The 11,806-nt window shown below is 42.5% G+C and overlaps 1 protein-coding gene across 1 annotated transcript; it reads left to right on the top strand.

The window, feature by feature from the left end:
• Positions 1 to 3,491: 3,491 nt before the first annotated feature.
• LOC124683598 (protein FLOWERING LOCUS T-like) lies at positions 3,492 to 6,142 on the top strand. The gene is made up of 4 exons (XM_047218085.1): positions 3,492 to 3,718; positions 3,993 to 4,054; positions 4,165 to 4,205; positions 5,492 to 6,142. The coding sequence occupies exons 1-4, from the start codon at positions 3,527 to 3,529 to the stop codon at positions 5,716 to 5,718; spliced, it is 522 nt and encodes a 173-aa protein (XP_047074041.1). The 5' UTR covers positions 3,492 to 3,526; the 3' UTR covers positions 5,719 to 6,142.
• The last annotated feature ends 5,664 nt before the right edge of the window (positions 6,143 to 11,806 follow it).

The following is an 11,806-nucleotide window of genomic DNA, read 5'->3' as shown; positions in this document are numbered from 1 at the left end:
TGGATCTGTCGTGAATATATCTATGCTATGTTGGCTGCTGTATGCAGCTTATCCTATATTTTCTCTGGATTTGTGCCCTAGATTTCCTACCTGATTGGGTAAAAACGAAGGCATAAAGAAATGAATGGCGTTAAAAAACAGAAGGAGAAGCTGCTCTAGATTTGCTACCAATTTGGGCTATCAAATATGAATGAGGTCGAGCGAGAGAGAGGAAAAAGGTATATTGAAAACTGCTAATCTGGGCGAAAGAGACAGAAACCACTCGTGCCCACGTCCCGGACCCACACGGCTCGACACGCTACGACCACACAAACACGGTCTCGTCCTGTCCCACGCGGTTCCTTCCTACCAGCCCCACACGACGCAGCCCCACAAATGACACGACCCCACTCGTCAGCACGGAACGGTCAACTTAACGGATTCCTTCCGTCCGAGCTCCTTCTGCGGGTTTCAGACAAGGACTTGGGAAAAACTGAGGAAAAACTAAGGAGCTGGATAAAACTGAGTACAACTAAGGACCAGAGGGCACGAGAATAGAAAACCCAAAAGAAATTTATATCAAAATGTATGTACGAACAATTTTACATCCGATTTCAACTGCGTACGGCCATTTAGCGATTTTTTGATTCCCAAAAATCGAAAAGAAAAACAGATTTTTTTCAGGTTTTAGATTTCGATGCAAAAAAAATTCAAATCTGAAAATTTCAATTTTTTTTGCCTCTCTCCACCTTCTTCCCTCCTACTCTACCCATTCTCCACCTTATCCCTCATCCTCCCATTCTTTCCCTCCTCTCCTCTTTCTCTCCCCCACCTTCTCCCGTCCCCCTCTTCCCCTTCTTTCCTGATCCTCTTTCCATTCTTTCCCTCCTCCTCTACCCAAAGATGAACACCACCTCCGGTGACCACCTTCTCTCCGGCAACAAAAGGTGATGACCACCACTCTGACAATGGAAACCACCTCCTCTCCGACGACCGCCTCCTCTCCGACACCCACCTCCGACGCCCTGCTGCGCCACCGTCGGTGACCTGCTCCTTTCAGATGATGGCGACCGCCTCCGACGGCCTGATCCGCCACCGCCGATGCCCTGCGCCTGCGACCGGATCGTACCCTAGATCTCGTCAACCTCACAAAGAGGCGACATGGACTCTATTGTTTTGTTTTAGTTCTTAGGGTGTTTTGTGTAAAATTACATGGACAGTTGGACACTGGTCCTAGCTTTTTTTAAAAATTGCAAAAAATAAATACTGGTAGCGGACCGGACAAGAGCCATAGACGGAGGGAGATCGGTACATGGGTGTACAAATGTGCATGCATTAATTTTTGCAAAAGCTTGTATATCATGTCTAGTTCACATGTAGAGCAATAAACATTAAGTAAATGGGAAGAAATATGAGTAAAACTATAACTTTGTACACCCATTATTCATACGCGGACTCCACCACCGATGAGAGCCCGTGACTAATAACTTATTGGCAGCTTGCTGGGTGCACACGTGACTAGTACCTAACATACTAGTCGTGTGCCAGATGCGCACACGACTAGTAGGCCCTTGCCACTAGCGAGGTACCATTAATGGGCGATGACCGGCGACTGGTAGCCAAATTTCGCACGCGACTTGGTAGGCTTTTCTGTAGTAGTGTAATAGCAAACTTCTTTTCTCTCTCAGATAATAGCAAACATCGAGAACTTTTTTAGTCTTCTTATTATACAATGCAGAGAATGATATATCCGAGATAAAGAAAACATAGCTAGGTTAGCACGAAATGCCTCGATTTGCCTACCCATATAAACGTCCCTGTCCAAACGAAAGAACTTTAGCTGATAGGGCCTAGCGTCAAAACAGAACGCACAAGATGCATGAACGAAAATGACCTGTCATGGGAGGAGGTTCCTTGGTTCTTTCGAGTGAGGTTTTGCATGAATTCAATCATACAGGTCTCACCAGTAATCGCATCAAGCATAAAGATTACATATGCATTACTAACCTTTACTATTATATCATTCGCAAAAAAACCTTTACTACTATTATATGATTATTGCATCATCTACAACTACAAGCAACTGAACAAGATAATCATGTGGTTCAGTAAATTGGTGCTAAGCTGAAGAACTTCAGATTGGATACAGATTATCAATTATAGACTCGTCAACGCCAGTATTTCGTTTGAATTGCAGAATAATTAATTGGAGGTCAGCCAATTAAAGCTATATATTTTAAGTTTTTGTGTACGAAAATTGATGGATTATTTGAAGACGGTATGGAGGTATCAACTACACAAGGCACTTCCGAAGGTGCATGTGCTCATGGGCACATATGTGATGGAATCTATTCTCAACAATAGTGATGTGTTCTAATTTTACATAAGGTGGAGAACCAACCCGTGGTTGGGTGGTTAGGTGGGCAGTTGCACCCCCAGCCCATCATAGTTCAAATCATAGGTTTGATATTTTGGTGTCTCTTTAAAGGCGGGAGGCAACGTTTTCATCTACAGCGAGACATTTATGGTGACTTTGTCAATCTCAAGACCCGTTGGACGAAGTTTCTTGGACGCAGTCTCTCGGAGGTGCTCATAGGGGTAGGGTGTGCGTGTGTTCATTCATAGGAGTGAGTGTGTATGTGCGTATATGTAAGCATCTACCTTTGTACTGTGTTTCGCAAAAAAAAAATACATAAGGTGTGCTAAACATTAATAATTTCATAGAGATATGTATAATTCAGCAAATTAATAAATTTGCATATTTTCACATACAACGTGTATGTATGAATTAATATACTAGATGTGAGTTCATGTCTCTAATTCTAAGAAGCGATAAGCTAAAAAGGTACTATATTATCGGCAACTATATATTTAAAGCTTTCACGCATTCCATTTAATTCGGCAGCTTGAAGCACATATGGTTTGTGATTTTCTACAGTAGAATATTAGTTCTCGGAAATTTTGACGTACCACACGTCACACCATATATGTAAAAATATTTAAAATGTAATAGTGTTTGTGCCTTATAAAGATCAAGACTGGTACTTATGTTGCACTATTGCATCACTGTACATTAATGCATAATATTATAGCAAGTCTGCTGACTGTAGCCAACTAATACAAGACATAGCCAATTGCCAAACCCATGGATGATTCCAAGAAAAGTCAGAAGTAGAGATCGTCCATATGTCTCCGCTTGGAATTTGTGCACGAAAGAACCTAAGATATCTAATTCCATATAACTGATATGGAAAGTATATATTCCAAAACATTTGTTTAGATATGCTCTTATTGCGAGAAAGAGAGATGATGCTAAAAACATTACCAACAAAATGGAATACCGTATAAAATGCTATCAAGCAAGTAGAAGAGCATCTTACGGGAAAAAAAGATCAATGCAGTTATATTCCAATTAGTACAACGCGAATCACACGTGTGCAATCTTATAACCCTCCCGGAAATTATAAATAGCCCCAAAACCCTTGCAATCTCCCCAAGCTTTTGTAGTTTCATAGGGTATACACTTGCTCTGAGACTCACATATACTATGTCTAATGACTCCTTGACAAGGGCGCATATAGTTGGAGATGTTCTAGACCCATTTGCTAGCTCAGTGCCTCTAACTGTGATGTATGATGGGAGGCCTGTGTTTAACGGGATGGAGTTTCGCTCACCGGCGGTCACTCTGAAACCGAGAGTTGAGATCGGGGGTGACGATTTTCGAGTGGCCTATACCCTAGTAAGCCCATTACTTTGCACCCAAAAGATTACTCCATTGATGGTTGACCATATGTGTATGGCGATGGTGTGAACTCTAGAGAGCTTGGGAATTCATGCCTTAAGCTTGGGAAATCAATGGTTTGACCCAGCCAAGCTATGCTTGGCCTAGCTCATATTGCTACCTCTTTGCCTGAACTTGTTTTTGGCACCCCAGCCAAAAGTATAACCAGGTTACTTTTTTTTTTATCTCCTAACATTTTGACCATGTGCTTGTGTAAATGTAAATAAATTAGGTTATGATAGATCCTGATGCGCCTAATCCCAGCAACCCAACGTTGAGGGAGTACCTGCATTGGTAAGCCATAGCTCCGGCATGTCTTGTCATTTCTACACATTTGTGTTTCTTTTCACTATTAACGATATTGATGGACTGCTCTAAGTACTTTATTTTTATTTGTCATTCAGGATGGTGACTGATGTCCCAGCATCAACAGATGATAGCTTTGGTGAGTACATATATCAACATGGATAATACACAATGATACACAACTATAATAGCTTGCATTCATATAAACTCCTAAAAACTAGTATGGATCATCCTTCCCTCAATGCGATGAGAACATGAAGTTAATTGCAGAATCAGGCTTTCATTCATGTTTCTTGCCAAAAGGTTCTTGTTACATACCGTTTCTGATTATACTGCATAGTCATGCACCAGCTTATACTTAGTGCTTAGTTTGGGGTTGTTGTTTTCTACTGCGTATCCAATACACTGAATTATAATACATGTTAATTAGCTTGCAAAATAGTGGATGCGTGTAGTGTACTATATAGAGTTGAATGAAAAGTATGTTCAAAGCTACTTATACATGTTTCCCTTCAGCATACGCAATGGTGTTGGATATAGCTAGTGAAGTTGCCAAATGCGATAATGTTGTATCAGTTACTTACAAAATATTTATTCCATATTGCCGTATTTTTCATGTTTCAGTGTTTACTTAATGTTTCATTGATATTTTTCTAGCTGCGCATATTTAGTATGACGTGACTTTGGAAATTAGAAACATACTCCATCCATCCCAATTTAGGTGGCGCACACTTTTTTGAAGTCTAAGTTTGACAATCGATTTAGCCAACGAAACATGAATTATATGTTATGCTTGTTACACCATTAAATTTGTATTCAAGTAATTTTTTAATGTTTTACTTTTTAACGAAAGTAAAAATTGTATAATTAATGAAAATAGCGAAAAAAGTTTAAACACGCAAAATAAGGGCGTCACATACATTGGGAGGGAGGGACTATATTGTTGCTAACTTGCCATGTATCCAAAATCTTGGAAGGAATACTCAAACAAGGGACGCGTGCATAAGTTGCGCCATGACCGCATTTATGAAATTTACATGAATTAGATGGGAATGGTACAGTTATGGTTTCATGGAAAATTGAATATATTATGTAGCGGTAGAAAATGAAAAATACGATATTTCTAATCTGTTAGTTTATGATAGACTTGTCACAGTTACTTGAATTTTATTTCTGTCACTAGAGATAATCAACCAAATATTAAGCCATGTTAATTAGGGTTACCAAGACAGTATTCGTGCATATAATAGCTATAAACAGTGAAAAAAACATACAATCATATATACACCTTCAATGGAACTTAAATATAGTCTACAGTCGTTATTGTCATCACCTCCCACTTTCTCGCAGATCAGTGATCTGGTGGAAGATCACATTTTTCTTATCTTATCTCTCAACTAGCTCTATTCTTTGATGAAATTGCAGGACGAGAGATCGTGCCATACGAGAGCCCAAGCCCCACCATGGGTATCCACCGCATCGTGCTGGTGCTGTATCAGCAGCTGGGGCGTGGAACAGTGTTTGCGCCGCAAGTGCGCCAGAACTTCAACTCGCGCAGCTTCGCTCGCCGTTTCAACCTCGGAAAGCCCGTCGCCGCCATGTACTTCAACTGCCAGCGCCCGACGGGCACCGGTGGGAGAAGGTTCACCTGATCTGTCTCACTGACCGATCAGCCAAGGCAAAGCTTGAGCCTATAGTACACCCGCAAAAAAAAGAAAAAGAAAGCTTGAGCCTATATAGTATACTCGTATGTGCTGCATCGCACGGACCTATACCTAGCTAGCTAGAATAAATGTACTGGATTCATGTCTGGTCTATCAAACTGATGGGTCAGCCATGTTCAGCTCGAAAGGCAATTAAGCTCGAGCTTACCAGTACTCAGCATGCGTGCTTAAGGATGCACGTTAGCCGCATCACACGGTACTTAGCTAGAAAGTTTGAATAATGTACCTGTGTTGTACTTGTAGGCTCCTTAAGTAATGGGCCTTCACAAGGATGTGTTGCTGCTGTTCAAGAAGGGATGTGACATTTTGTTACACCATGGTAATGAGATATGTATGCGCGCGGTTGTTCTTATCTCATGTTTCAGCAAAAAATAATTCGCAGTCTAATAATGTCGGATGGTTCTAGCAACAATTTAGAAATATTTGTTGCTCTAGCTCCTTAGAAATATAGCTAAGACTATTAAGTTCATGGAGGTTGAACTGGAGATCCTGCACGCCCCCTAGGATGAGATTCTTGATCTGGTTGGTTTTTTAGACAAATGTTGGATGGATGAGCGGCTACCGCGACATGGTATCCCGCATATGACGAGCTGGCTGATGTGCGAGTAATCCGAGGAGGCTACGACACACATTACTACTGGTTGCCCCTTTTTGAGGATGATCTGGTATGAGATATTGTCGTGGATTTGATCCACCTTAGGCCTTCCAACGGTTGTGGGTGACTTTCTGGATTGGATGTTGTTGGTGATGCGAGCCACCCTCGCCAGCTGCGCATGGGCACCTCATCGTTGATCATGCTCACGGTGTGGTGGTTCTGGAAGCACCGGAACATATCATTGTTTGAAAATGCACGTCCCTTAGTGACCTCCATGTTCGACACAATCAGAACCCAAGTGCAAGCGTGAGTGAACGCTGGAGCATGGAGTCTTGATCAACTTCTCCCCTAGACTAGGTTTTGGGTTGAGTTGTATGGTGCGGTGTTGATCTTTTTAGATCTTGTACATATAGCCTTCTTTTTTATAATGCATTAAAGTACAATCTTTTTTTTGCATGTTCGCCAAAAGAAAAGCAAGACCATTGATGAAACATGGAATAATGCATTAAATTGGGACGACTGAGTTTGTGGTGCACTAGATGACATCAGAACGATGTCCATACCAAGAAAATCAAATCTGAATTTCTTGCGAATAGTATATATCAAGAAGTACCTATTGTTCACACCTAGTTTGAATCTTGGTGCTATTTTCAGGTGGATTTCCCTTCTTTGTTTCATACAGTGTGTATGAAAGTCATTTCTAATCCTCACGAAAAAGCTTCCCTAAGACTTCTCTCACACTAACAATGTTGAGCCTCAAAACTTCATTGTGTAGGAGGGATTGCAGATCTACATCTCATATTTATGATAGAGATCTTGAGAATGTAAAATAAAACTGTCTTTGCACGTGATATATATTGTGTTTTCCGCTCATTGCATAGTCTAAAATGAGAAAAAAATTCATACATGGTTTATATTTTTTATAGAGATCTTAGTTATGCAGAGGCTGGATGTAATGCTTGAATACATGGTTTATATGCATCACTGTCTATAAGGCCTCATGACCGCGCTCATCTCTAAGAAGGTTCGAGGTATTTTCGGCCAAATTTTGAAGTGCATGTATAGTTGTATACACTACTTCAGAAAACCAGATTTTAAAAATAAATTAAAAGTTGCTCTATGAAAATTATCATGGCATGAGATTCACCCTTTTTCTTTCGCTCAATTGGGCAGCTTTTTTTTTCCTTAGATAGAGGCAGATGAAACTCTGAGGTTTCAAAGTTTTTAGCAATGTAAATGAGCTGCCTATTTTTTCTCATGGTTTCATGGAAACATCGTCCGTTGGTATTCCTCATGACACAACGCATCTACCATGTTGCCATTCAAAAAGTTGCGAACTGACAGCGATATGCAAGGTCTTCGTCTTCTCCTTCCATATGCTACTGCGTAGAGAATATGCCTTGTTGATGAGGCTATTGATATGTTCGTGCCAGCTTGTGTCCGACCGGGCATCGACTTGGCCCAAGGCATTGTTTACTGCAGCTGCAGCCTGCATGCTGAATCTTTGACCACGCAGAATTTTGTGATGGCGTTACCATCGGACAATTCGGAAAAGGTAATATTTTGCTGCAGCTTTCGGATTGTTCTTCCTGGTCAATTCCGATTCGTCGTGTCACCAGTTGATTAGAACGCTGAAATTGGAGAGGAATGCGGATTGCGAGATGCTCCTGCTCGCGCCAATATGTTGGAGTCCGAACAGGCAATTGGTTGAAAGTTGGTGAGTAGCTTTTTTGAAAGGTTCGTGTACCCCCACTTGATGGATAGCTCGTGGAAATGTTGTCATTGGTTATCACTATCAGGAGGCATCACATCTCTTGTGGACATGAAACTAAGAAGCACGAGTTCTGCATGTGATTCTCTGCACGTTGGGCACTCGAGACTACGTATATCAGATGGTGTGCAACATGATATGGCTGGTAGAGACGTAGAGTGGTAGTGGATGGTTGCTTGAAGATGAAACTAAATCTGATTAGTTGAAGTTAGCCGAGCGTTACGTCTTCGTTGGGAGTGGTTCCGCTGGGCTGATCAGAACCGTCCATGGAAGGGTACAGCAACGCCGTGCGTCACATACATTGGGAGGGAGGGACTATATTGTTGCTAACTTGCCATGTATCCAAAATCTTGGAAGGAATACTCAAACAAGGGACGCGTGCATAAGTTGCGCCATGACCGCATTTATGAAATTTACATGAATTAGATGGGAATGGTACAGTTATGGTTTCATGGAAAATTGAATATATTATGTAGCGGTAGAAAATGAAAAATACGATATTTCTAATCTGTTAGTTTATGATAGACTTGTCACAGTTACTTGAATTTTATTTCTGTCACTAGAGATAATCAACCAAATATTAAGCCATGTTAATTAGTGTAAAAGTATATGAAAGAAGAAGATTGGAAGAAGGCGAGATAGCCATCAGGCTCATCTTCGACATGTATATATATGCAGATTACTTGTACAAGGGTTTACACGGTTAGCATCTATAGCTGGCGTTCTTATCTAGCTAACAACCTCAGCATCTATCTCAACAGCGCTAACTGAATACACAATCCTAACTGTCTAACACACCCCCTCAATCTGAGCATGGTAAGCTCATGTTAAGATTGTCTCTGAACTTTACAAATGATTGTGTAGCAAGAGGTTTAGTTAGAACATCCGCCAGCTGATCATGGGTGGAAATGAACCTGATGTCAAGAGCTTTGCGTGCAACTCTCTCTCGAACAAAATGGTAGTCCACCTCAATGTGCTTCGTGCGTGCATGGAATACGGGATTTACTGACAAGTATGTGGCGCCTAAATTATCACACCAAAGTGTAGGCGCACGACTCAAATATATCCCCAGTTCCTGCAGCAACCCTTGTATCCAAATGATTTCAGCCGTTGCATTCGCAACAGATTTATACTCCGCCTCGGTGCTTGAGCGTGAGACAGTGGGCTGTTTTCTAGAGCTCCATGCAACGAGATTGCCTCCAAGAAATACAGCATGCCCTCCTGTTGAGCGGCGATCATCTGGGCAGCCGGCCCAATCAGCGTCGGAAAAACCACTCAGCAAAGTTGAGGACGAACCATGAAGAGTGAGACCAAAAGACAGTGTATGCTTGAGATATCGAAGAATACGTTTTACCGCTGACCAATGTGCATCTGTAGGTGCCTGAAGAAATTGGCAGACCTTGTTAACACTGAAGGAAATATCCGGTCTGGTCAGCGTTAAGTACTCGAAGAGCTCCCACGACACTTCTGTATCTCGTCACATCTTCGAAGAAAGAGGAACTCCAACATAGCGTGACAGCTTGTCACTTACTGCCATAGGAGTACTCACTGTCTTGGCTTCAGTCATATTCGTCCTTGCTAGAAGATCTGAAATATACTTCTGCTGAGAAAGATGCAGACTGCTACGCTGATGCTTAACCTTAATGCCCAAGAAATAACCAAGGTGGCCAAGATCCTTAACAGGAAAAGTCTGACGCAGCTTTGCAAGAAGATGATCAGCAGCTTTGGCAGTTGAGCTAACGACGATGATATCGTCAACATAAACTAGCATGTATATGGTAATACTGTCATGTTTGTAAACGAACAATGAGACATCTGCCTTTGACGGAACAAATCCGAGCTCCTGCAATCTGCTGCTTAGTCTAGCAAACCAAGCTCTGGGTGCTTGCTTCAAGCCATAAAGTGACTTCTCCAACTTGCAGACATGGTGAGGAAAACGACTGTCAACATAACCAGCGGGCTGAACCATATAGACATCTTCCTCCAGATGACCATGCAGAAAAGCATTGTCGACATCCAATTGCCTCAGTTGCCACCCGTGCATCACAGCGAGAGATAGAATGACACGAATGGTGGTTGGCTTGATCACCGGGCTATAAGTGTCATCATAGTCGATGCCGTGACGCTGTTTAAATCCTTTGGCGACAAGGCGTGCCTTGAATCTGTCCACCGACCCATCTGGCTTGCGTTTGACCTTGTAAACCCACCGACTGTCAATGATGTTGAGCCCTTTCTGTGCAGGAACAAGCCTCCAAGTTTGATTGCGCTGAAGTGCTGAGAACTCGGCATCCATTGCTTCCTTCCACTTGGGATTCAGAAGTGCGGCACTGACAGAAGTGGGCTCGGTATCGGATGCACGGGCTGCTGTGTAGGTGACGGTGCCATCAGTCCGTCGTTTTGGCACAGATTTACCGGCTCGGAGGCGAGTCTGCATCCGGTGCACGCGATCGGGTGCAGGCGGCATGCGGAACAACCAGCGACGAAGTCGTCGATGATTGTGCGAGGCGAGGCAGGAGGCGTGTCCGCTGCGGGATCTCGCATGGGCTGAATCATCCGCGGTTGGCCCGATGGGCCCAACATGAGGCCCATCATGGCGAGGTGCCCGATCGACGTGATCGGTACGGGCGTCGATCGGCGCTGTTCCTGCAGCGAGGAAAAACAACGAGCAATTGCACATCTATATGGTCATTAGTACAAAAAACGAGTACTGCCAAGATCAAGGAGAGACTCGTATGTGTAGACAATGGGATTTTCGGAGGGATTAAGCCGAGAGAATGGGAAGACACTTTCGTCAAAGATGACGTCACGAGAAATATAAACTCGCCCGGTTGCCACGTCCAAGCACTTATACCCTTTGTGATGACCACTATACCCGATGAAAACACACTCTTTGGATCTGAAGGAGAGTTTCCGAGCATTGTAAGGGCGAAGGAGAGGCCAACAAGCACATCCAAAGGTTTTAAGCATATTGTAGTTTGGTTTAGCCTTTGCACCAAGAAGACGCTCAAGAGGTGTTGCATTGTCAATAACACGAGTTGGCAGGCGATTAATGAGGTATGTGGCTGTAGAGAAAGCTTCATCCCAAAATTTCATGGGCATGGAGGCTTGGGCTAAAAGGGAGAGACCGGTTTCAACTATATGCCTATGCTTTCTCTCGGCTGATCCATTCTGTTGGTGGGTGTGGGGACAGGAAATTGTGTGAGAAATTCCCATAGAATCAAAATACTTATGAAGACGACGATATTCTCCTCCCCAATCAGATTGGACACCCTTGATTTTATGATTGAGAAGGAGTTCAACGTGTTTCTGAAATTTATAAAATATCTCTTCAACTTCAGATTTGGCATGAATGAGATAGACCCATGTAAATTTACTAAAATCGTCTATGAAGCTCACATAGTATTTGAAACCCCCAACAGATGAAATAGCTGGTCCCCAAACATCAGTATAAATGAGCTCAAGTGGAGAAGTGGACACATGTCTCGAAAGAGAATAAGAAAGCTGATGGCTCTTAGCAAGTTGACGGGCATTGCAAATATTTGCATGCTCGGAATTATTACAAAACGATAAATTGTAAAGTCTCAAAATGGATTGAACTACTTGAGATGATGGATGTCCTAGGCGCCGATGCCATTGCTCTTTGCTAATCC

The sequence above is a fragment of the Lolium rigidum genome, chromosome 1 (assembly GCF_022539505.1).
Source record: "Lolium rigidum isolate FL_2022 chromosome 1, APGP_CSIRO_Lrig_0.1, whole genome shotgun sequence".
Classification (NCBI taxonomy): Eukaryota; Viridiplantae; Streptophyta; class Magnoliopsida; order Poales; family Poaceae; genus Lolium; species Lolium rigidum.
This window is presented reverse-complemented; position numbering and strand designations above follow the sequence as displayed.

Coding starts and splice junctions, on each gene's coding strand:
- LOC124683598 (XM_047218085.1), top strand. CDS start 3,527: ATGTCTAATGACTCCTTGACAAGGGCGCATATAGTTGGAGATGTTCTA. Junction 3,719..3,992: donor TTCGAGTGGCCTATACCCTA/GTAAGCCCATTA, acceptor TAAATAAATTAG/GTTATGATAGATCCTGATGC. Junction 4,055..4,164: donor TTGAGGGAGTACCTGCATTG/GTAAGCCATAGC, acceptor TTTGTCATTCAG/GATGGTGACTGATGTCCCAG.